At 45.7% G+C, this 26230-nt stretch overlaps 1 protein-coding gene across 4 annotated transcripts in view; it reads right to left on the bottom strand.

The window, feature by feature from the left end:
• Window positions 1–26230, bottom strand: part of CFAP57 (cilia and flagella associated protein 57) — a 46633-nt gene that overhangs the window by 8255 nt on the left and 12148 nt on the right. For all 4 annotated transcript variants that reach the window (XM_053243442.1, XM_053243443.1, XM_053243445.1 and 1 more), the window contains 11 exons: window positions 18475–18627; window positions 16952–17091; window positions 15939–16104; window positions 15545–15658; window positions 14467–14679; window positions 14002–14175; window positions 12875–13036; window positions 12159–12314; window positions 11916–12009; window positions 11064–11254; window positions 3608–3781 (listed from right to left, as the gene is read on the bottom strand). In XM_053243442.1, coding sequence (XP_053099417.1) covers window positions 3608–3781; window positions 11064–11254; window positions 11916–12009; window positions 12159–12314; window positions 12875–13036; window positions 14002–14175; window positions 14467–14679; window positions 15545–15658; window positions 15939–16104; window positions 16952–17091; window positions 18475–18627 — 1737 coding nt within the window. The remainder of the gene's footprint in view (window positions 1–3607; window positions 3782–11063; window positions 11255–11915; window positions 12010–12158; window positions 12315–12874; window positions 13037–14001; window positions 14176–14466; window positions 14680–15544; window positions 15659–15938; window positions 16105–16951; window positions 17092–18474; window positions 18628–26230) is intronic.

Raw genomic sequence — 26230 nt, 5'->3', positions numbered from 1 at the left:
TAATATACAAATAATATCTGTATGCATGTATGTATGTGTGTGTGTGTGTGTGTGTGTGTGTGTGTGTGTATATATATGCGGTGTGTGTGTGTGTGTGTGTGTGTGTGTGTGTAAGTAAATACACTATGCTCAAGTTGGTTTGCAATCCAGAAGGTCTAAGTGAGAACTGTGAAGCATGGAGTATGTATTGTGCTTTTATTCCTGCCTCACCTTACAAATGCACTATATGTCCAAGCTGGTTGGACATGTCCAAAAACTTCACTCACTCACACTATTTACACAGTATGTCATCAGTCAGTATGATTCTGTAATCATATGAAATGTTAAGGTGGCCCTGCACATGCTGATTCACCCCCAGCCCCACACACTTCTAGGAACAGCCCTGGCTCCAGTACCTCAAAGAAATGCAAAGTATATACTTGCTCAAGTCATCAGAGTGTGCACAAGAGTTCTCACACAAATGATGAAAGAATAATGGGAAAGAATGACTGAAGTTATGTGGAAAATCAATACAGGATCATCAAGTCTGTTAACACTCAAGGATGGTGGTAGCAATTTAATTAGTTTTAATTTAGTTGCACAACTTTAATTTCACCCACCTCTCATACAAGTAACTCTAAGCAGCTTAGAGTACAAGAAATTTTAAAACAATAAAATATAGCAAATGACAGCAGACCAGCAGCAAATAATCAGAAATCTCCTATCAAATGCCAGCAAAAACAGACAAATCACTAGAAAGTAAAATCAATCAAGTCTGAAAGCTTGTGCAAATAGCCATGCCTTGGCAGATCCCTGAAAGTGTACAATGAGCAGGCCATACAGGCTTCCCTGGAAAGGGCATTCCACAAGACTGGTGTCACAACAGAAAAGATCCTGCTCTGAATAGAAAACCATCACCAGTGGTGGAACAGGCCTAAGATGTTGAATGGAGCAGGGCCTTTTCCGTACAAGGAAAATGTTTTGTATGTATAAGGAGACATAGAAAACAGTCCTTATGGTTACACAGGCAATCTAAATTTTGGCACTCTCTCATTTCAAAGATGTCAATGGGCTGCCTTTGAAGATAGTTTATAAGTTCCAAGTAGTGTAGAATGCTGCAGTCCACCTCTTGGTGGGGAAAGGCCAATCTGTCAACAATGCTTTTTAATATCTACATGAAACTGCTGGGTGAGGTCATCAGGAGATTTGGTGCTGGGTGTTACCAGTATGCTGATGACACCCAAATCTACTTCTCTTTTTCATCTGCATCATCAGGATATGGCATTCATTTCCTAAATGCCTGCCTACAGGCAGTAATGGGCTGGATGAGGGATAACAAATTGAAACTGAATCCAAGCAAGACAGAGGTGCTCATTGTAGGGCCTCAGAATCTGAGAGATGAGTTAGATCTTCCTGTGCTAGATGGGGTTACACTACCCCAGAAGGAGCAGGTGCGCAGTTTGGGAATACTCCTGTACCCAGGCATCACCCTGGTATCTCAGGTGGAGGCTATGGCCAGGAGTGCTTTCTATCAGCTTCAGCTGATTCGACAGCTGTGTCCATTCCTTGAAGAGGACGACCTCAAAACAGTGGTGCATCAGCTGGGAACCTCCAGGTTTTACTATTGCAATGTGCTCTATGTGGGGCTGCCTTCGTACATAGTTCAGAAATGTCAGTTAGTTCAAAATGCGGCATCCAGATTGGTCTCTGGGGCAACCCGGAGAAACTATATTATGCCTGTTTTGAAACAGTTGCACTGGCTGCTGATATCTTTCCGGGCAAAATACAAAGTACTGGTTATTACCTTTAAAGCCCTGAACGGCTTAGGTCATAGGAAACATAGGAACATAGGAAACTGCCATATACTGAGTCAGACCATTGGTCTATCTAGGTCCAGGTTACTTTAGAGAGCGCCTTCTTCTGCATGATCCCCACCCAGAGGCGTAACTATAGGGGGGGCAGGGGGGGGCACGTGCCCCGGGCGCCATCTTTTCTGGTCATGTGGGGGGCGCCGCCATGACAAAAAAAAATTTTTTTTAATTTTTTTTGTTAATACAAATGTTTCCTGCTCAGTGCAGCAGCGCTGCAGCAGTCAAGGGAGCGCGTCGGCGCCCCCTCCCCCATGAGCGGTCCCTTCCGCGCCACCCGCACACCCCCCCCCCCATTGCTTTGCTGGCGCCTGGCAGCCAGTCAGTGGCCTGGCTTGGTGGCGGCGGCGGGCGCTTGTGAGGAAAAACCTAAGTATAATGTAGTATGTTGCGGGGATGGGGGGGCGCCATTTCAGTGCTTGCCCCGGGCGCTGTTTTCCCTAGTTACGCCTCTGTCCCCACCGCACGTTAAGGTCATCTGAGGAGGTCCGTCTCCAGTTGCCACCAGTACGTCTGGTAGAGACTCAGAGGAGGACCTTCTCTGTAGCTGCTCCTGGGCTGTGGCTGTACTCCCTGCAGAAATCCGTATCATTATTGGCCTTCAGGAGAGCCTGTTTGACCTGGCATTCCAGGGTTTTTAACTTGCTGTAACCTGGTTTTCCAGGGTTTTTAAACTGTTTTGAATGTTTTTACTGTTAATTCTTTTATGGTATTTTATAGTCTGTTTTTAACTGTTAGTTGATTTTGTTTTGTTTTTAATTGTAAACCATCCTGAGCCATTTTTGGAAGGGCGGTATAGAAATTTAATACAGAAATAATAAACAAACAAACAAATAGCTAGCAGCAAATTGCTCTAATTCTGCCTCAATTGCACAAGCTCCTTATCTGCTTCTAGTAGCAATTCAAAGTTAATTATGGGCCTGTGGGGTCCAAGTGCTGCATGTCTTAGGACTGTAAGGACATGGGGACAAGCATACTTTGGAACAACATGCTTATGAAAGTATGCTTGGCTACGCCTTTGCTGGCAGTTAGTGAAAAACTGGCATTTAGGAAAGCATTTTGAACTAGTTAAGACTGATTGAAGCTGGTTTTTATTTTGCTGCTAGAATATTGACATTTCTGACACTGGGGCTGTTCACATGAGCAGCCCTACCTAGGTAGGACTGCTTGTTTGCAGCACCTAGATCGGGCCCGATCCTGGTGCTGTCCTGCTGGGTAGCCTGCAGTTTCCCCCTGAGCTTCTACCAAAGTAGAAACGTGCGAGTGCACCCTTCCACCCTGGTCCCTGGTTGTGTGGCTGCTCTGGCTGCCTGTAGCTCAAGCAGCCACAGAGCCAGGCAGCTAGAGCACCTGGCAGCGGGGAAGTCCCCCAATGCATTGCGCTCCTTGCATGGTACATTGTGGGATTTCTGGAGGCTGGGTTGCATTTCCCCAGCCTCCAGATGCCCATGCTGCGCCTGGCAGCATGGCTCATGTGGGTTCACAAGCAGCACAGCCCAAGCAAAGGAGATGATGGCCTTGGGGCGGAAGGTAAAAGCAATCCTGCCTCCCTGCCCTGCCCTACAGGGTTGTGTGAATGACCTTACTGTGTTTTTAATATAGTTTGATAGAATGTTGGATTTTAAACTCTGGTTGTTTTTAAAAGAGCTTTATTATCATTATTTATTATTGTTGTGCCATTGTGGGCAGAGAATGGTATCTTAAATAAACTAAAATAAATACAAACCTGAAGTGTCATAACCCTAAAAGGTTGAGCATACCTTCTTCCTCATGATTCCTGTCTCCCCCTTTAACCTTAGATTGGATTCTCTCTCCTCACGAAGCCGCCTCTCATATTTAATTTTAATGTCCTGAATTTCTCGATCCTCATCTTCTTCAATCTGTTTCTTGGTTTCCTCAAATTCTCGAAGCTGCTGCCTTGCCTCATCCTGAGCCTAAAAGACAGGAAGGACAAAAGGAGTGAAAGGATCCTGAACAACACTATTGGGGATCAGGATGAAATATTAGGGGTAGCCTTGGGGTGGGGTGGTAAGCAAGACCTGGAGTAGGTTCAGCATGCAGACTGGCACCAGCCTGTGGGATGCCAAAGCACCAATATGTCACAGTGCTGGAGGTCTCGATGACATGTGTCTTCAGATACAGGGCCCAGTTCAAATCAGTGAGTTGTTATCAAAGTCTCAGTAGTTCCTGGCTTTGATCTATAGGTTAGGACACCAGGAAATCTTGATGACATTGGGGAACTCAGTACCAATTTCTAAAGAGAGCATGTGTGTGTGGAAAAGTAAGATGTGCAGGTACATTATCCTAGTTAGCTATGCTGATACCGAATTCAGTGTGGATGGAAAAATTGGAGCTGTAATCTGTAGTATTCAGGAAGGTCACATTAATGAGGTTGGACTGATATTTATTGAGAATAGCTTTGTACATGTACCATATAATGTGATTTAGGAAACACAATTATCAACTTTTGTTTGGGGAGAAGTACTTTAAGCTAGCATATCTGTAGTTGTGAAACTTGCTGGGTGCAATCACTCTCCAATCATTGCAGTCCTGTTTTTACCAGCAATTTTGTTGCTGTGGCTCTGTATTTTATGGTCTCGTTATGTATGTTTTAAAAACTTTTAATTAGATGTGTATAAGTTGATATGTTGGCAATGCAATGCACATAATAACTCTCAACTCTCAACAAAAGATTTGTATTTTTATATTCCAATTTAATATTTTCATTCTGTAACTGTTTTCATAGTTTTATATTGTTTTAAAATGTTATGTAAAACACCTTGATATTGTTTTAATGAAAGGCAGTATAAAAATCTAACAATAAATAAATAAACAAACATGTGTACACACTACTGCTTTACAAAGAATGAGGCTTGTCTCCTACAGATGAAGTACAGTGAGCTCTAAGTTGGAATGAGGCCATCCTGTGCTGCCCAGAGATTTCTGATCTGAATGGAGCATTGGTCACTTACCATGAAGGCTTCTTCTGGTTGCTGCAGTCAAGGCATCTCATTGGGTTATCCTCGTCACGTGTTCCTGGTCAGGACTATGTAACAAACTAATAGAAGCCGTTAGAGCCTGACAGAGATAACCCCACCCCAGTTCTTATAGGCCGAGTTACCCAAAGAAGGTACATGAATTCCAGAAACAACATAGATAGAAACAACAGAACAGTCAATCAACATCACGGCAGAGTAACTGCCTGTAACCCAACATGAGAAACAGGACAGGAGAGGGAACCCAACTACTTTCCCCTACCCATCTAATACGTCATTCTCCCGGAGTAGAGCAGAATTTCTAACATATCCAGTTTGTATTAATCGGGTGGGCTGACATGCCTTGACTGCAGCAACCAGAAGAAGCCTTCACGGTAAGTGACCAATGCTCCGTTCTCGGTTGCTGCAATCAAGGCATCTCATTGGGACATACCAAAGCAGTACGTCTCCGGGAGGGAACCCACATAGTGCTCTACTCCTGGGGAAGAACTCCTTGGAGAACCCGTCTCCCAAAAACCACTTGAGCGGAGGCATATAAGTCCAATTTGTAATGCCTTATAAAAGTGGACGGGTTCTTCCACACTGCCGCCTTACAGATCTCCTGAACAGGGGCATTAGTTGTGAAGGCAGCCAAAGTTGCCATGGACCTGGTAGAATGGGCCACTATGTGTTCAGGCGGATGGAGCTTTTGGACCTCATATGCTAGAGCAATTCAAGCGCTAATCCATCTGGCAATTGTCCTTGCAGAGACCGCCTCTCCCATAGAAGCCGGTAGATACGACACGAACAGTGCATCTGTTTTTCGAAAACTGGCTGATCGTGCAATATATTTCTTTAAGCACTGACGAACGTCCAGCTTATGCCACAACTTCTCTTGAGGGTGTGTTGGATGTGGACAAAAAGAAGGTAAATACACATCCTGCGCTACGTGAAAGTCAGATAATACTTTTGGCCAGCAAAACTGGTCTGGAATTAAACACACTGCATCCTCTGAGATAATACAGAAGGATTTATGCACTGATAAAGCCCTCAACTCTGACACCCTCCTTGCCGACATCATGGCTACCAAGAAGGCTAGTTTAATTGATAGTCTCAACGGTATAGATCGGATGGGCTCGAACAGTGAGTGTTGCAAAGACTTCAGCACCAAGTTCAAATTCCACGTTGGAAAACGGTGTGCTACTGGTGGTGATAAGAGCGTCGCCCCTCTCAGGAAACGCTTTAGTAATTGATGCCCCATGGATGCTTTTGTAGATCCCCCTGAGATGAGTGATACGAAGGAGGCCGCCTGTCTTCTTAGCGTGTTAGGTCTCAATCCTTTATCCAGACCTTCCTATAAAAATTGTAGAAGGTGGTTAAGGTTTGCCTGTCCCTTAGCAACCTGGTGATGAGAAGACCAGCGTAGAAACGCCCTCCAGGTGCATTGGTACACGCGATTTGTTGATGGGTGACGAGAGGCCAGGATGATAGATGCCACTTTTTCTGCCACCCCCTGCTTATTCAGCAGCCGCCGCTCAGTCTCCATGCGGCAAGCTGAAACCAAGCTGGGTTCGCATGTTGGACTGGGCCTTGCGTTAACAGATCCGGTGTTACTGGTAGATGCCACAGTTTGTCTATGTTGAGAGATATCAGGTTGGCGAACCACGGTCGTCTTGGCCAATATGGGACCACTAGAATGACTTCTGCTCATTGTTCCCTTATGTGTCGTAATACGCGAGCTATCAATGGAATTGGAGGGAACGCGTACAACACGCCTCGTGGCCATTGACTGGACAGAGCATCCGTTCCCACCACCACGTGACAGGGGAATCTGGAGATGAAGCGTGGTAATTTTGCATTGAGAGGTGTCGCAAATAGATCCAGCCAGGGGCATTCCCATTTTTGGGCCAGTTGATCGAATACATGTTGATTCAGTGCCCATTCCCCCGGAAGCAGGTCCTCCCTGCTGAGCCAATTGTTAATCGAGTTGAGATCTCCCTGTACATGGTGGGCTGCAATCGATCTCAGCTGACTTTCTGCCCAAGACATCAGAAGCACTGATTCCTAATATAGGGATCTTGATCTTGTGCCCCCCTGGCAGTTCATATGTGCCTTTGCCGTGGTGTCGTCTGTCTTTATCAGAACATCGCGGCCCTTCACGTGAGGTAGAAGGTTGAGCAAGGATAGTCGGATGGCCTCAACTCTAGCCAGTTTATTGAATGTGCTTGTTCCTCCGGAGTCCACTTTTCCTGAACCGAGTATTGATGACAGTGGGCTCCCCAACCTCTGTGGCTGACGTCTGTTGTAACAATTGTCCTTGGAAACTCTAGAAAGCTCTTTCCCTTTGACAGGTTGCTGGGTAGGTTCCACCAGCGAAGAGACATCCTGACGCCGGGTGGCATGTGCACCAATATGTTCCACTTCCTTGAAATGAATGGTTGGTACGGCAACAGGAACCACTGAAGCTCCCTGAGATGGAACCTCGCCCAGGGTACCACCTCCAAGGTGGAAACCATTAGGCCCAGAAGCCTTGCCAGGGACAGAACCGGTGTCCTCCATGCCTGGAATGCCATCTTTGCCTCCGCTACCAGTGTTTGAATTCTGTCTTCCAGAAGAAAGAGACGATCCCGCATGGTATCTATAATGACCCCTAGATGTAGAAGCCTGTTGGAGGGTATCAGATAGCTTTTCTTTTCGTTTATCAAGAAACCGTGCTGTTTCAGAGTAGACAGTGTCACCACTAGGTCGGATGTTGCTGCCTCTGGGGACCTTGATTTCACTAACAAATCGTCCAAATAGGCAAAAACATGAATGCCCTGCATTCGCAGATGTGCCATAATGGGTGCCAGAACCTTTGTAAAGACCCTGGGAGCTGAAGTCAGGCTGAATGGGCCTTGTATTGATAGTCGACTCACGCATATTTGAAGTGTAGGAGCCGCCTGCTGTTTGGATGGATAGGGATATGTAGATAGGCCTCCTTTAAGTCGATAGAACAGAGTAGGTCTCCGTGCTGAAGAGCTTCCATGATGGAACGTAGTGATTCCATGTGGAATTTCTGTGGACGTACGCTCTTGTTCAAATGTTTCAAGTCCAACACCGCTCTTTTGGACCCGTCTCTTTTGGGGATGGTGAACAGAATAGAATAAACCCCCCTCCCCGCCTGAGGAGGTGGAACTCTTTCTACTGCCCCTATTGCCAGAAGATGTTGAATGGCCAAATTTACGTCTGAATGTTTGGAAAAACAATGAGATCAGGGGGTAGGTAGAAACCTTGGGCGTGAAAGAGAGTTCAGTTCTATTCTGTAACCGGACTTGATCAGATCCAGTACCCATTTGTCCCCAATAGTCTGTTCCCATATGTGAAAGAACTTTGTGAGGCGTCCCCCAAGCGCAGGCATTCCTGCGTCAGAATTGCTGTTTTCCCTGTTGTTTTCCTTGGTTGAACAATTGCCGGTTTCCAAAATTCTTGGGGGGGAGGGGGAAACGCTGGCGAGACCAGGCTCCTTTCTGTGTTCTGAAGTCTCTATCCCGCCCTCTGAATGCAGGACAAAAGGAACAAAATGGCTGGAATGGTCTGTGGAACGTAGGTCTATCACCTTTCTTAGGTGCAGTTGGCATAGCTTTCCTTTTATCTTTTGATTCCACTAGCACATCTTTAAGGGCTGCATCCCCAAAGAGTTTGGAGCCGTCGTAAGGCACGGCAGAAAGGTTTGTCTTCGAAGTCACATCCGCTTGCCAGCCCTTAAGCCACAGGTGGCGTCTGCCCACGACTGCGGCCGCAGATGCCCTGGATGAAAAGCGAATAGAGTCCATAGTAGTATCTGCCACAAATGCCTGGGCTCATTGGAGCTTCACTAATTGCTGTCGTAGGCGGCCTGGGTCAGAGGGGGTCTCGTCGAGCAGGTCATTAAGCCACAACAAGCTGGCCCTTGCTGCCATAGACACCGTTGTAGTGGATCTCGTTGCTAGCGATGAATTTTTGTGCACGTGTCTTAAGGCAAATTCTGCCTTTTTCTCCGACAGGTCCTTCAAGGATGCTTCCCCATCTCGTGGGATCAAGGACCCAGTGACCAGCTGGACGATTGGCGCATCCGCGCTGGGCGTTTTTAGCAGGTCAATGCATTCTTTTTGGAATGTGTAAAAACGTGTAGTTGCTGGGACAGCCTTCTTGTTCAATGCTGGCGTAACCCACTCTCCTTTTATTATTTCTGTAAAGCAATCTGGCATGGGTAATAACATATCACATGGTATTGGTTTTGGAAACACTAAGTCCCCTTTGTGGGTTTGAGTAGGTTCAGTATCCAGTTTTGACTGAAGTCCAATGGTAGTGAGGACCTTAGTCAAAAGGGGATTGAAATCCTCTGGAGTAAATAGGTGCTGTGATACCTGAGCAGGTCTAGGTCCTCTGCCCCAGACCACTCACCATCCTCTTTATCAGGGTGCGGATCCTGATCAGGGTCCTGTCCTCCCCCACCCAGAGGGCCAATATCCCCGGTATCCTCTAAATCTCGGATGGGCACTGACTTTTCTATAGTCTCAGTTGCCTTGGGCCTAGTCTCCCTGGAGGTAGGATCCCCAGATTCCTCCCCTGAAAGGTCTGATGAATGAATAACAATGGATTTCTTAGACTGCTTCTTTTCTATTAAGTGTTTTTTCTTTTGTTTAATCTTTCTAGGTGAAGGGGTTGGGGAGCTGGAATCAGAAGAAGTCTCTGGGGACGGGGAATGGTGTCTACGCTTCTTAGACTTTTTTGCCTTGCTTGTTGGTTTAAGTTGGAACACAGTGTCTATAATGGCATTTTTCAGCCAAGCTTGCCACTCTGGTGGTACAGACTTGGGAATAGACTCTGCACCCAATTGACTAGTCCTCAATGAGGCAGTCTTTCCAGACCCCACTTCCCCCTGAACAGGGCTCACCACAGCTTGGTCTGGCTGATCTCTGCAGAACTGCTCCTCAGCTTGCACAGTTTTGGCAGGCTTTTCAGCAACCGTTTTTTTGTGGCCGCCATTTTGTCTCCCCTCAGAATCGCTCTTTTGAGCCGCCATTCCCGCATCTCTGATCATTGCCCTTATTTCAGCATGCATAGGAGGAGGTTTTGCGATCGGCTTGATAATGCCCGCCTCTAGATTAGCTTTTAAAAGGTCGAAAGTGGCTTGCTCTTCCTGGCACCACGTTGTTGCCAAAGAAAGCGCCGCAGCAGTGCTGCAAGTCAGGCACCTAGGCAGCAATTCGGCTTTGTGCTCCACGTCTACAGCTGCCCAGCCCAGACTGCTCCGCGGCGGTAAAAATGCTGGGGCCTCTCGCGCTGCCCGCTCGGACCGTCTCAAAACCGCCGAGAAAGGAACAGGGAGGTGGGAGACTCTGGCAGGGGCCGTATAATTAGCGAGTGGAGGCGGCAAACCAGGTGCCCTTTCCCCCCTCGGAAACTCTGTTTTCGCCTGCCCAGCTGGCACTAAAACGTGTCAAACCCTCCCTGTGTGCTCCATACACAGGAGACAGTTCAGGAGTAAAAAGGGGGGAGAGGAGGAGGGGTGTAGGGGACAAGGATACCACAACACGACAAATATATATAAAGACAAATATAGGTGACTTACGAGGACGACAGGTACAAAGAAATTAACATCAAGGATCACGGACAACTGTGAAGAATAGTAGGGTACAAGTGAGAGAAATATCTATCCTGCCAGGAGCAACACAGGACTATAAGAACTGGGGCAGGGTTATCCCTGTCAGGCTCTAATGGCTTCTATTAGTTTGTTACATAGTCCTGACCAGGAGCACGTGACGAGGATAACCCAATGAGATGCCTTGATTGCAGCAACCAAGAAAGGGAGATCTGTAAGGAAAAGACAAAAACACTTGGGTATCAAGGGATGAAGGCCAGAAGATCTGAGTTGGGATGGGAGAGAATCACCCACTCAGGAAGTAGCGGACACAAATGAAATCTCCACCTCAGAGCAGAAAGAATCTGGGGCACACAGAAGAATGATAAAGAGTTTGAAGTAAATCAAGTAAAATTGGGAATATATAATGCATGCTCATTATTGCTTTGCTTAAGGGACAGGCATCCCCAAGCATAGCTCTACAGATCTTTATTGGCTCAGAGAAGGTATCTTTAATAGTGAAGGATTTGCTATGGCTCATTTGATTGTATATTAAATGGAAACCCTTCCCGACTCCTTAGACAGATGCTGTCTTTCATTTAGCCCCGAGTTCAAAGACAACATGTGCACAGCTCATACCTCCTCCAGCAAAGTGGTTTTCTCAAGTAGCTTTGCTTCATAATATTCTGTCAGTTCCTCCAGTGCCTGGCTCTTGTTCTCTTCCATTTCATGCAGCTGTTTTTCATACTCCTCCTGCATGCGCTGGGATTTCATTTGCAGCTCCTGATACTTCTCATACTCGAGCAGCAGTTTCTGGTTGTTGCCAGATTCTGACCAGAAGAGAAAAAGAAAGAAAGCACTACAGAGTGCCAAGGTTTGCCTTGCCCTCTCCTTAGAAACATCCTTAGACCTCCATCTCCCAGTGCTTGCCCTTGTGAAACCCACATTGTGCTATGATGTGGGATGACCCACATCATCCCTAGATCACTACTAGCTTTGACTCTCCATTTGTCCTTATGGATATGTCTGCACAAGAATTTCCTAACTAGGTTTCTTTCTTTAAAACGAAATACATCCACCCACTTCAAAACAGAGTGATGTGGTGCTAGGAGAATCCTGTGCAGACATTTCTGTTAAGCTAACATGGACTGCCCCACTTGCTGGCTCTGCAATCACCCTAACGTGCAGATGGGCGATGAAGGAGTGCAGAGTAAAACCCTGGCTCCATATGGTTTGCAGAGATCAGATGCATTGAAAAACAGCTGCTAATCTTTAAAAATGCACTGTCTGACCATGCCTGTGTCTCAATCACCATTTGCAAATTTCTTCATCTTTGCCTTCTTTGACAGGGATATAGATCTAGTTAGACTTGGGTCTTGTGTGAGATGCCATGCAAGTTAAAAATATATATATTTCTCTCTTCATCTATTTGCATAAAGACTAAAGTCCTTTCTCACATTCTATAGGCAAGTGAAACAGAGTCCTCCTAACCTAAGTCTTGCACCTCCCTTGACTGCTTCTCCATTAATTCTGCAAGTTGATCCTGGTGCTGCATTTCCTGTTTTTCTTTCTCAGATTGTAAAACCTGAAAAAGAGAGATGAAAATTTCATCTGAAACTAGCTGTGCCAATCTTTAAATCTTCAGGTGACTGAGTGACAGAAAATGCCAGGCTTATTCATGGGAGCTACAGCAATGCTATGTCCTGGCATTTGGCATTATTGTTTGACCCACACCTGGTTTTTAGTTTTCAGCGACTCCATTTCATGGATGAATTTCTCAGTCAATTCCTTAATCTTTTCATTATAATTCATATCCTTGAGACGCAGCTGGTATTCGTTTTCCATCTTCAGTTCCTCTACACGGGTTTTCAGTTCTAACATGATCTGAGTCTGCAGGGGAAAGTATTTTAAGAATGTTAGTGAAAGAAGGCAATGAATAAACTGTCAAGTATACGAATTATCATATGAAATAAAAAAGAAAATTCTCATGGACAATATTATGCCAGAACTCTTTCTTAGTGCTGCTCCACATAATATTTTGAATGAATATACACAAAACATTGTATGTATATTGGTAAAAATGCCATTGTTAGGGTAGCATATGTGCACACAGGACACATATATCAAACAGGTGCATGCCGAAACAAACATGTGTTTGCTGCTATATTACACATAAAGCACCTCTCAGGCACGTGGAGCAATGTCACTCAGGAACTAAGCTTTAGGTCTACCATGTCTGAATCCTGCATCATAGGCTTCATTCTAAGCTGATGTAATCTTTTTGCTTGAGTCATGGCTCCTGTTGAATAGATTTTGTCCACGAGAGGCTCTAAAGCACACTAGGACTGATATTCAGACTTCTGATGGTGTTTCCATCCCCACATGAGGGGTACTGTGTAATGGCAAACTCATCTGGGAATTTGTATCATACTCTGCTGGGTTGTACTCACCTTCTCTTCCATGTCTGTTCTAGTGATCAACACCTCATCAGAGTATGGTATGTCTCTCTCCCTTTTCAGCCCCCGTCCCTCTTTGTCATATACTTTCCAGATAATCACACAGCCATCCTCTGCAGATGTTAGTAAGAACTGATCATCAGAAGTTATGGACATCTGGACATAAAATAAAAGAGGCATACTGCGCTCTGAGAAAAAACAGCTGGAGAGTCAGTGAAAAGGTAGGGCCAGCTGAATCAACAGATTTTTCTAGGTCCATAGGGACAGATATGATCAATACTATATAGGTTGAGCCACTACTTAGAACAAGGGTGTCCAACTGCAGCCCTTCAGCTGGTTTTAGCCTACTCCCAGTCCCATCATCCCCAGTCACAGTGGCCAGTAGCCAGAGATGATGGGAACTCTAGGGCAAAGACAGCTGGAGGGCTGCAGTTGGACACCCCTGACTTTGAAAACTTTCTCACCCCCAGGGATGGCTTTGACCATTACAAGTAAGTACAAAATCAAGAGTTAAGTCACATTATGTCTTCATGCACTTCCAGGGCAATGTGTAAATAGAGAGTTTGTGCATTTTTCTGATGGTGAGATGTATGAGTTCCAAATACAAGGATAATTACACATCTTATTTTGGATGAGATACCTGAGTTCTCCCTTCACACGCAAAATAAGGAACTGTTACTTATTTTTACTTCCTCATAATTTTTCAAATTGTTTTGAGTCTCCCATGCCTTCTCAAAACACATCACATGCAGCCATGAAGGCTGAAAGCACATGCAACCATGAAGGTGAAGTCTGGACCTTTCTTATTGCTGCTGCCACAATCGAAGGGAGTATGTTGATATACATGCATTATGAGGGAGTTTTTTAAAGGCCCAGTGCATACAGATTGTTCCTACTGCTTCCCTCTCACTACTATCGGAAACTAAGTTGTCTGAAATCTAATAATTCCCACTGTTACTTTAATAAATGATATGCATATGTCATTCAGATATAACTGAAGACTCATTTGAGTCTCATCTAGCAATGTTGTACATCCTGTAGTCTGAGAAAAAGAAGGAGATACAAAGGCAAGGGTAATCAAGATGTCTCAGAAACAAGGTAGAAATACACTGGGTCTTTACCTTTGTGACTGGACCAGCGTGGGCTTGATACTCATTAAATTCTTTGTGCACAGGCAGTGGATACTTCATAGAGCGGATGGTCCCTGTGGAAGTTCCAGTGAACACCATGCGCCCAGAATGAGATACCACAATGCAAGTGTAGGCAACATCAAAAGTTGACACTTCCCGAAGGATCTGAAAGACAGAAGATCCATCATGCTCTACAATACTGTAGTTGTTACCATGTGTAACAAGCTACAGAGGAAAGGATTAATTTTTAACTGGATAGTGGCTGGGTTGTCACAGAGAATGAAGACTGAAATGTGAACACCACTGGTACCGTATCAAATAGATAGACAACCTCAGATGCTGGTAGTTAAAAAGTGAATGCTGCAGGCTTCAGCACTGGGTTCAGGCAAACAGCACTTTCTCCCACACTGCTTGCTACCCTCTGGTTAACTCCATGGGAGTATGACATGAGCTCACCGAGGAATCACAAATCTCCTTGATGGTATGATCAGATCCAACAGCAAAGATGACTTTTGCATCAGGTGATATCGCTACTCCACTGTAGCTGCAGGACTTGAGCACACATTCAGATTCCCTCTTGCCATTCTGGAGATTCCATTCATACACTGCTCCATCTGAACCACAGGAGATCAATTTATAATCATCCATGCTCCAGACAACTGAACGCACCTGGTGGTGGAGACACAGAGAGAGAGGATATGTAGGATGTCCAGGCAGAGGACCATTAGTCACAGGAGGCAGTTTGTTCTATGGAAATGTGCCCATTTGCTTTGGGGTGGAGGGGATGGGGAAGATAGCTTGCACTTGTGTCCTTGAATGTAAGGAGGTGCCTGGTGTGGTTCGAGCACTTTTTGGGAGCGGTGTGGGGGAGTATTAAGAAAGAAGAGAACCAGTCCTTACCTGCTCTCCGCTGCCTCATGTAGCTTCCTGCCAAGAACCCACACACGGCGCAACAAGCACATGGTACCATGAGCAGGTACCATTTGCATGGTCAACATGATGTTGCTGACCATGCAAATGGTGCCCACGCATGCGAGGAAGCCCGGTGCATGCTGGCACCACACAGGGGTTCTTGGGTTGAGTGCCACCCCAGAAGGAAGCTGCATGGGGCAGCAGAGAAATGACCCACTATCCTCTTTCGTAAAGCTGCCCGACACTATTCCCAAAAGGTTATCGAACTGCACTTCGAACCATGCTTTGAGCACATCCCTACCTGCATGAGTGCTGGATGGCATGCATTTCTTCTGACCAAAGCCATTGCACCTAACAGATGAGAAATCTAAGGAACTAATAATTGTGCTCGTGAAAACTGGTTCAAATTCTATTTCCGCTAATAGAGAACTATGGTAAGGGCCTTAACATACTTGTTGATGTAAAGAGCACAAACCTTTGCACTTCTATAGCTTCTAATAAAGATAAGAATGTAGCTCTTGTTTCAAAGCCAACTTCCTGGGTGATCTTGTTCTTTTGTAATGTCAGATACATTCTGCTTTAACATACACTTTTACCTCTGCTGTAGGTGTTGTTCACTGACCTTCCCATTGTGTCCTTTCAAATTAATGACATTGTCAAAACTTGTGGAGGAGTAAATATGAATCACATTTCCATTTACTGCTGCAAAAAGGTGACCCCCTGTACTGAATGCACACTGTAGAGAGAAGCAGGACATACCATGAAGCAATGAGAATCCACAAGGCAAACATGCTGTGTAAATACCCAGAATTTGGAGGCCACATAGAAAGCAGCCTTTGATCATTCACATCTATCTACCTTCCCTGCAACTAGATAAAACCTACTAGTCCCAAGATGTTTTCCCCTTCCCAACAACTTCATTTTTCAATATGCTCCCAACACTTTTCTCCACATTCCTTCCTCCTGGTGCTCCCTCTACAAGCTCCCCAGTCAGTTCCTCTCTCTGTACTCTTTACCTCTTTGCATCCTCGTACAGTGAAGTCCTTAAAAACCCGAATGTCATCAATTAGCAGATTCATAAGTCGAAGTTTGTCAGCAAAACCAACCAAAACATACAGGCCACCAGGGTGAAGGGCAAGTGCATATGCCTCTTCTTGGTACTCCTTGTACAGGTCCAGGGTGCTGCAGTGAAAGCAGTCATGGTAGTCAATGCACAGCCAAGGCTTCTCCCCAGTGAAGTTGTGATTAGTGCTATTCTTGGCCATATTCTGTCTCCCTGAAGAGGCCAAATGCTGAGAAACAGACCGCAAACGTGAACAAGGACAATTTGGCAAGACCAAAGCCTTACCTGTCCAATTCAACACATACAAACAGGATAGTAAAAAAAAATAAATCAGGTAACATGTCACACAACAGAACTATATGATGTGACTGGGGTGTTCATGCTATTAAGCAAATTAATTGAGATCAATTGTCATTTGATGTTATGCCATTTTTTGGAAGGTACCCACAGAAAACTACTTTTCTTAAACATACTTAGAAAAGAATTAATCTTCTAAAATTAGTGGCTGACATCCAGAGCAGGCTTCCAGAAGCATGTCAGGAAGATGCATCAGCATGAAGGAGAACTTCCCCACTACTGTTCCAACCACGCAGCAGTGCCCTGTGTCATGCAAAAGTGTGTCCCCGAGAGTTGCACAGCCCTCAGGGGGTTTGGGTGACACAGGGCACTCCTGGAGTCAAAGCAAACTGTCAGTATTTGCTCCCCCTTGCTGCACACCCAAGGCCACACAGTCCCAGTGCAGCTAGGGTCTTCCTGGTGCACTACTGGAAGGCTGCTCTCAATGCCATCCAATCTTTCTAATTGGTCTTTTACTATATAACAGCGGTTCCCAACCTTTTCATCAAGGTTGGCACTTGCTCCTTACAGTTGTACTCTGGCACTTCAGGGAATTGGCACTCATGTTCTGTGTAGTGAGATTACACTTGTACAAATCAGAAGACACTAATGCAAAACATGGCCCCTTACTTGGTTTCATAGTTCCAGATGCGGACAGATTTGTCCAGTGAACAAGTGGCAACTAGGGGCTTGCGAATGCAGGTGTCCAAGCCAGTAATGGAAGACGAATGTAACGGGTAGTTCAGGTATTCAAAGTGAGCTGTCTCCCCCTAGTGGAATATAATACAACCATTAGTGAGAAATGTCCATGTGACTGAAGTCTGCTATAAAAATTGTTAACATCAGGCAATATTGAACTTCTCCCTACAGAGCAAAAGAAACATTTAATATGCACCAGATTTATCAAAGCATTGGAAATACCCAGGGACAACAGGGCTATCTTTATTAATATATTTTTAATTACCAGTAAGGGGGGGGGATTTGAGTGCATTTGCAGAGCAGTAACTGTGTACACCAGTGAGTTAAGAAAAGTATCCAAAAGAAGCATAAACAGCAATAGCCACTTGCTAAATAACTGCATGAAATTTGACTGTGGTTGACACCCAGAGCTCCAAGGTCTGCAGCAGAAGCTGCTCTTGATGTAGCCAGGTGCTTCCTGAGCAGTAGAGCACCCAAATGGAGAGGGGGGCCAATTATTGCTCATCTCCCCTGCCCCCAGAAGTGCTTCCTGCCTTCCAGAAATGTCCTCGAGGGCCATGCAGTCCTCAGGGACATATTCCTGGAAGGCAAAGAGCACTCCTGGAGGCAGGGGACACAGTCTCTCTCTGCAAGGATGCTGCTCCTGCTGCTCTGGATATTGTCCTTGTTGGCCTTGGGGATTTTTCTGAAATACAGATTTGAGATGGATGAGATGTGCCCTTACTGCCTTGAAGGGGATATGAAATGTTGAACTTTCTGTGAGAAGCCTCTCTCTTTACGAACAGAACTAGAGAGATTGCCTAAAAAACACAATTAGATTATTGCAAATATGGAGTCATATTGTGCACACAGAGTCTAGCTTCTTAAGACCATATATTAAAAAAAAAATTTTAACTGTAGGCTTTAAAAGATTTTTACATTCCCATTCTTCCATGTCAGTTATCAGTATACTGAAAACATTGACTGTAAACAGAGCTGGTGGAAAATGGCTCCATGTATCAACAGCAAAGTTAATTCCTGTCTCTCAGTCCCTGATATAGCATTACTAATTACTTGGTTGTCGCATCAGGACAGAGGAAGCTGCATCACAAAGGGCTGCCATAAACACACTCTAGTCAGTTTGAAGGGCGGCACTAATAAATGGCTCCTAAGTGCTGTGATTCATGATGTCGCTGCATGGTGACTGGTGCTTTTCATGTGTAGTTCCTACAGTAATTGTCCAGTAGTGACATAATGACTGGTGGGAGAACTGTGCTATGTGAATGGTTTTTACAGTTGCTTATTCTTTCTTCAACATTGTTAGCATTGTACAGTGAACAGTTTGGTGCTGATTCGCTTGCCGCAGTTATTAGCAGCAGGCTGCCAGTTTTTTGCATCAAAGGTATGTAATATATTCCTTTGAATGTTGAATGATCCTTTCACTGTTCTGACTATAGTGGTCAGAATGAACACACCTTGCTCAACTCAGCTGATGACATGGAGAGAAGATAGAGCTGATTCTTATTTGTGCTGATGAGGAGTGTCTCCTCTGCAGGGCTGAAGGCAATACACACAACCTCCTGTTTGTCTGACTGGTTTGGATCATTACTGCACTGATCTTGTGGAATCTACAGAATAAACCAACACAGTTAAACTTATTACTAGCATAGATGCTTTTTTTTAGTACAGAGAAGTAATAAATATATCTGCAGACAATCTTACCTTAATGAAGATTTCCATCTCTAAAGCATTTCACTTTTATATTTTGAAAAGAACAGTAAAATACCTTGAGCAGTGCAAAATCAGTTTTACCTTAGATGAAAATGGTTTTCCCTAAATCAAATATATTTGAAGTTTCCTGTCCAGCCTCAGGTAAGGAGAATATCAGGGTTAGGGTTATAATGGATCTCCTAGAACCATCTGGGGGTCTAAACAAAGAAGAACACTCTTCCTGCACTTTAATCCATTCCATCATTCAAAGACAGTATTTGAAAAAGCCAGTATTTCAAAAATCCAGACATTAAGTTAAGACCTTAAGTTTTGGATATAAAATGCAGGACAGATCCATCTTCAGGATACCTTTTCATAAATTTTTGCAGAGGAAGTACAGTGTAATTAGCTGGATTTATAACTTCTGTCAACTTAACCAGAGAGGCTCCATGGATCAATCCAGATGGTGGTTTATTCTAAAATGACTGCTGATTCTTAAGAGTTATGTGGGTGATCTAGATGGCATTTTGCATATCACATAACTTTCTTGGGCAAGCTGCCTGTCAGTCTAATGAAGAGACCAGTGTCTCTTCATTACACCTATTTTTCTAACTTGATCATGGAACGGAGCATTGGTTCACTTACCGTGAAGGCTTCTTGCTGGAGTCAAGGATATCTCTTTGGGTTATCCCCCGCATGAGCTCCAAGGCAGGAAGGTTTTGATTAGCTAAAAAGAAAATACACACCCCCTCGAGCTGGAGGGGGATAGCCCTGCTCCAGTTCTTTCAGGCCAAGTTATGAAAGGTGTCACAAAAAACTGTCATGCCAAAAGGACAAAAACAACACAGGGAACCATAGTAACAAATGGCCAATAATGAACAAACATGAACAAGCACAGCGAGCTTGATGTGCTATAGGAAATGCCCATCAGGAAAAGACTTGTATTCTGCTCCGCAGTATATGTGAGGGTTTTGCAGACTCTTGCTGCAAACAGAGTAAAGACTGCTGATAAGATAGTCTCCTAGAAATAGAGAAGTGCGCCAAGCTGGGTGGGCCAAGATGTCCTTGACTCCAGCAACCAGAAGAAGCCTTCATGGTAAGTGAGCCAATGCTCTGTTCTCAGTTGCTGGGGTCAAGGACATCTCCATGGGACATACCACAGCTTGTGCATCACCTGGGGAGGGAGCATCCTTGTCTATTCCTGGGGAAGCACCTGCTGTAGCACTCTTCTTCCGAATGCTGCTGAAGCGTAAGTGTCCATTTTATAATGTTGTGTAACAGCAATGAATATGCAATGGCATCTAATGAGTAATCTACTGGAGTAATCTACTATACTACTGTACATTTGTAAAGTTATTGTTGCTATATTTATGGACCTGATTTTGCCCCCCCCCCCTTCTTGCTTCTGTTCTGGTCAAAGACTGTAATAAAGTTTATCTATCAATTTATAATGTCTGGTAAGAGTTGAAGGGCATCTGCACATTGCTGCCTTACAGATTTCTTGCACCGGGGCATTTGTGGGGAAAGTGGCTGAGGTTGCTGCCGATCTTGTAGAATGAGTGCAAATGTGCACCAGAGGACAGAGATGTTGAGTCTCATATGCCAGCGCTATGCAGGCCCTAATCCATCTTGCAATGGTAGATGAAGTAACAGCTCTTCTCAAGGTACCAGGAAGGACGGACACAAACAGTGAATCTGTAGTTCTGAAGAACGCGGACCTCTTTATATATCTTTTAAGGCACCTACACACATCCAACATATGCCATCTTTTCTCCATCGGATGCATGGGGTGTGGACAAAAGGAAGGCAGAAAAACATCCTGTGATTGATGAAATGAAGAAGTCACCTTAGTATGTACAAAGGGATCTGGGATAAGGCGTATAGATTATTGTTGGAATATACAATATGATTTATGAACAGAAAGGGCCTGTAACTCTGACACCCTTCTCGCAGACGTAACAGCTATCAAGAACGCCAATTTAAAAGACAAAATCCGTATTGTGGTGTATTTTAGGGGTTCAAAAAGTGGAGACTGTAAGGCCTCCAACACTGTATGTAAATCCCAAGTGGGAGAGCAGTGTACTGTCGGTGGAGAAACAAGGGTGGCCCCTCGGAGAAACCACCTTAGGTGAGGATGTGCATGTATAGACTTTGCCAAAATGCCCGAAATGAGGCCTACTAAGGAAGCTGCTTGCCTCTTAAGTGTGTGTTTGGCTTCAGGCCCTTCTCTAAGCCTTCCTGAAGGAACTGCAGGAGGTGTTGTATAGATGCTTCACCCCGTGGAACCGAATGGAATGCCGCCCATCTTAAAAACGCTCTCCACGTACACTAGTAAATCCGATTTGTTGATGATCTATGTGACGCCAAAATAGCACCCAACACCCTATCTGAATAACCCTGCTGACTCAGTATTCTGAGAAAACTCTCAGTTTCCATGTGGCAAGCCACAACCAGCCTGGGTTGGGATGTTGCACTGGGCCCTGCATGAGTAGGTCTGTTGTTACCAACAAGAAACACAGTCCCGCTGTCGATAATGCAGTAATTCTGCAAACCACGGCCTTCTGGGCCGAAACGGTGCCACTAGAATTACACTTGCCTTTAGAAGACATATCCTACTCAACACCCTTACCAGAGGAGGAGTTGGTGAAAACGTGTAAAGAAGTCCTTTTGGTCACAGTGCTGTCAGTGCATCTACGCCCCCCTGCAAGGGAACTGGGACATGAATCTTGGGAGCTGGGTGTTCCGAGGAGTCAAGAACAAGTCCATAACTGGCATTCTCCATATCTGAGTTGACGGTAGGAAGACCTCTTGGTTTAGGGGCCATTCTCCTGGCATCAAGCCCTCCCAACTCAGCGAGTCTGCCAGCTGATTGAGAGCCCCCTTGACATGATGTGCTGATATGGACATCAGATGACTCTTCGTCCAAGTCAACAAGAGGACCGCTTTCGCGTGCAGGGATCTGGATCTTGTTCTGCCTTGCCGGTTAACATGAGCACTAGTGGTTTTGTTGTCTGTCTTTATCAAAATATGAGCGTCCTGTAACAGATGTTGAAATGCTCTCAATGCCAAGCGAATGGCCCTCAGCTCCAGCCAATTGATGCTGTGGATTCTTTCCTGCTCTGACCACCTTCCTTGTGCTGAGAGCTGTTGGCAGTGTGCACCCCTGGTCCTGGCCATCCCCTGGTGCTGGCGTCTGTTGTGATTATCACCTTTGGTGGATCCAAAAACTGCTTGCCCTGCAATAGGTTTTGTGGTATCAACCACCACTGCATCAAGCGATGGAGCTGGTGAGGTAGATGTAGTAGCAAGCGTTGCTTCCTGGCAATGGCCATCTGATGTGGAAGGAGCAACCATTGCAGCTCTCTCAGGTGGAATGTTGCCCAGGAAACAGCCTCCAAGGTCACCACCATCAGGCCCAAGATCCTTGCAAGTGTCAGGAGCAGAACTGCAGAAGCTAAAAGCGCCACCCTTAATTAACTCTGTTGAGATAGTCTGGAACCTGTCCTGAGGAAGAAACAGTCAATCTTGCATGGTATTGATCACCACCCCCAAAAGCTGAAGCCTTTTGAGATGGGACCATTTGATTTTTTTTCCAAGGTTTATAAGGAAATCATGTTCTTGTAATGTCTGAAGCATCATTTGCAGGTCACTTTCCACTGTCATTCTTGAATGTGATTGGACCAAAAGGTCATCCAAAAATGAAAATATCCAATTCCCTGAAGATGGAGATAGAGCATCAGCGGTGCCAGTACCTTTATAAAGACCTGAGGGGCTGATGACAGACCGAACAGAAGGGCATATTGGTAATGCCTTCCAACATACTTGAACCTGAGAAGGTAGCTGCTGCGATGAATCGGTACATGTCAATAAGCCTCCTTCAGGTTTATCGAGGATAGGAAATCTAAGTGGTGCAGCGCTTCTGCCACTGATAAGAGTGATTCTATCTGGAATTTTTTCCACTTGACCCATCTGTTTAAATACTTCAGGTCTAGTACAGCCCTTTTTGACCCATCCTTTTTGGGGAAGGTGAACAAGATATAGGTGCCCTTTTCCTCCTGGCAGCGAGGCACTGTTTCCACTGCTCCAATCTCCACCAGATGTTGGACGGCCTTTGAGCTCAATGTGTTTTGTAGAAGAGTGAGAACAGGAATTGGAAGGAACCTGTGGGAGGGAAGGACATCCAATTCTATTTTGTACACTTTCTAATGTATGTTGAAGACCTATTTGTCCATGATGGAAGGCTCCCATGCATGGAAGAACTCTGACAACCAGATCCCCAGCCTGGAGAGTCCCGAGTAATTGCTGCTGCTTGGTTTGCTTGAAAGATTGTCTGGTATTGCTGAAGCTCCTGGAAGGGAAACGCCTTTTGAATCTTGACCAGCTGCGATCGCATTTTTACAGGGTCAGCCGGCAGGTCATTAAGTAAATTGTCTACCCACAATAAAGCTGTCCTAGCCACCGTGGAAGCTGCTACTGAGGAACAGGTAGCTATTGAGAAATTATCATGCACTCTTCTCAGTGCAAATTCAGTTTTTATCTGAGGGATCAATAAGGGTGACCTCTCCATCCCTTGGCACCAGAGAACCAGATATTAATTGTACAATTGGTGCTTCTGTGTTTGGTGTTTTTAATAACTCCAATGGTTCCTGCTGGGAAGAGTAATATTGGTTTGCAACAGCCATCAGCTCCCTATTGATTGCTGGTAGCTGCCATGCCCTTACCTTTGGATAGTGAAGAGTAGGAGGAAGTTGGCAACCCTCCAGCAGAGCAAGAGGAGAAGAGTTCATCCGTCGGGCCACAGGAAGAAGCTGAGGCAGGCCAAGTTGAGGCTGCAGCTCCTGAGGGGCCGTCAGAAGCAGACAGGATGGGGGGTCAGCAGTCAGACTCGGAGATGCCAGAGGTACAATCAATAACCCCACAGGAAAGAAGGTGTAACAGACGTCAGCAGCAGCATGATGCATAGCTGCAGGCTTCAAGGCGAAGTGAGCCTCTCTGTAACAAGGCAGATAAATACTGAATTTACAGCAGCTGGCTGTGGGAGGAGGGCAATTAGCCAGGCGCTATAAATCTGCCAACAGACCACAACCAAATGGCTAGAAGCAATAACATGTCCCTGGGTCTTCCCTTAGGAAATATGAGGTCCCCCTTAGCCAATTGAGTAGCCTCTGAAGCTACCTTCGATTGCAGACCAATGGTGGCTAATAATCTCGTCATGAGAGGATTGACGTTCTCAGACACAAAGAGGCTCTGTGAGATATTGCCCTGTCTGGATCTTCTCCTCCTACCATTCTCCTTCCTCATCTGGAACAAGGTCAGGGTTCTGATTTCCACCATCTGCCCCATCTGGATCCCCTTCAGGGTTAGCCTCCAAGTCAATCACAGGGGTTGGTGTGGCCTTATGCTTATCTGGGTCCAATGGTTTCTGGTTCTGATTGCTTGGGTCCCCAGAAACAGGGCCCGAAAGGTCTGAGGAATGCTGATCATTACACTTACATTTGGAAGATATGGATTTTTGCTTTTATTGGAATGTGAACCCGTGATGTGTTTCCTCTTTTTCTTGGCTTTTTTGAGATGGGCTGGATGAAACAGAAGAGGTTGTGTCCTCAAATGAAGAGACCCTCTTATGCTTCCTTGATTTTTTACTCTTTTTAAAGGTCTGATCTGCTCAATAGTGTCCACTATGGCATTCTTAAACCATGCCGGCCACTCTGGGGGAACTGTCTTGGGTAGGCTGGGACCTGGCTCTGAGGGACCCACAGTGAGGCTGCTCTCAACAAGGAGATATCTCACCAGCTTCCTCGTGTGTCCTTGGTCCTGATTCCAATTCCGATCGGTTGCTGCTGGTGCAGTTTTTGAAAACACTGGCTGCTGAGGCACCTCTCATTTTTTGGCACCATATATCTCTGCTTGCACCTTTTCAGGGCCTTCTGCAGCCACCACTAATGCCTCCGATGTTCCCCAGGCCCACAGCTCTGCTCCCAGGGGCAGAGGCTTGGCAAGGGGAATTGCCGCTGCCCTTTACAGCCTGGCTATAAAGAGCAATGAGAAGACTCTCCGCTTCCTTCCTCTCCTCCACTTCCTGTGGCGCGCTGGGCCACTCTGATGAGAGTTTCATGGCCCAAGAGCAGGAAAATCATGGTGGCCTCGTTGGTGTTTGGACTGGCAGCATTAGAGTGGCCGGTACAGACGCTTGTTGAGGCGGCGATCCGGGGGCTCTGGCAGCCGATGGGAAGCTGTTTTCCCCCTTTGGCATCAGAATCATCTGATATACTCCTGCGCGCTCCATGGCAGGAGGGAGAACGGACAGGAGAGAGGCAAGATCAGAAAGCTGAGTGAGGTAGTTTTTTGTTCATTTGTTTTTTAAAGGTTAAGACACGGAACAACAAGGAAAGACAAAAAGGGGCTAAGAAAAAAGTCGGTTGAAGATAGAGAAAATAAGGAAAACTAGCTGACATGGCACAGAACATCTGTACCCCTAGTTCTCCCTTCCCTCTTCCCACCTACTTGCTTGCCAGCTGCCTCTGGCCGGCCTGGCACCACCTCCTCAGGCCAGTGTGGCTTTGCCCGCCCGCTGCCTCCTCAGGCCACTGACCGCCAACTGCCACCGGCCAGGCACACGACTCCACCACCTGCCAATTCTGAGGAGGCAGCTGGCCAGCGGGCAAAACTACGCTGGCCTCAGGCCAGCGTGGCTTTGCCTGCCGGCCAGCCTCCTCCTCACACCGTCGACTGGTCAGCCGCCACCTGCCGGGTGCGCGACTCCACTGCCCGCCAATCCCATGCGTGAGAGCTCTGTCCAGAGCTCTTGTGAGATTTCCGCCATGCATTTTTTCCAGCACGTCTTGGAGAAATAAGTATATGGATACTCTGAATAGAAAAGGCTTCAGAAGATTTTGGAGCTGCCTGGAGCTATGCAGGACAGAAAGAACTGGGGCGGGGATATCCCCCTCTGGCCTGAGTGGGCGTATATTTTCTTTTTAGCAAATCAAAACTGTCCTGTCTTGGAGTTCATGAGGGGGATAGTCCAAAGACCCCAGCAACTGAGAAGGGGAAAATATTGCTCAAAAAGAAAAGGTAGGGATGGGCCATGTACAATCTGTGGAGAACGGAGCATTGGTTACTCACCGTGAAGGCTTCTTCTGGTTGCTGCTGTCAAGGCATCTCATTGGGTTATCCTTGTCATGTGCTCCTGGGCAGGACTATGCAAATTTTATTTAGAAAAAACAGTCCTATATAGCCCTGACGGGGATAACCCCGCCCCAGTTCTTATAGGCCGAGTACACAATGCCGAATGAATAACAGGTAGAAAAAACATAGAGAAAAGACCAAACAAGAAATAACATTTTAAACAGAGCAGAAGGGGAAGGCTAGGGGAACCCTGCCTCCCTTGCTCGAGAAAAGGTTCCCCCGGAGAAGAGCAGCGAGCAATAAACAGTAGGGTGGGCTGAGATGCCTTGACTGCAGCAACCAGAAGAAGCCTTCACAGTGAGTAACCAATGCTCCGTTCTCGGTTGCTGCTAT

The sequence above is a fragment of the Hemicordylus capensis genome, chromosome 4 (genome assembly GCF_027244095.1).
Source record: "Hemicordylus capensis ecotype Gifberg chromosome 4, rHemCap1.1.pri, whole genome shotgun sequence".
Lineage (NCBI taxonomy): Eukaryota > Metazoa > Chordata > Lepidosauria > Squamata > Cordylidae > Hemicordylus > Hemicordylus capensis.
This window is presented reverse-complemented; position numbering and strand designations above follow the sequence as displayed.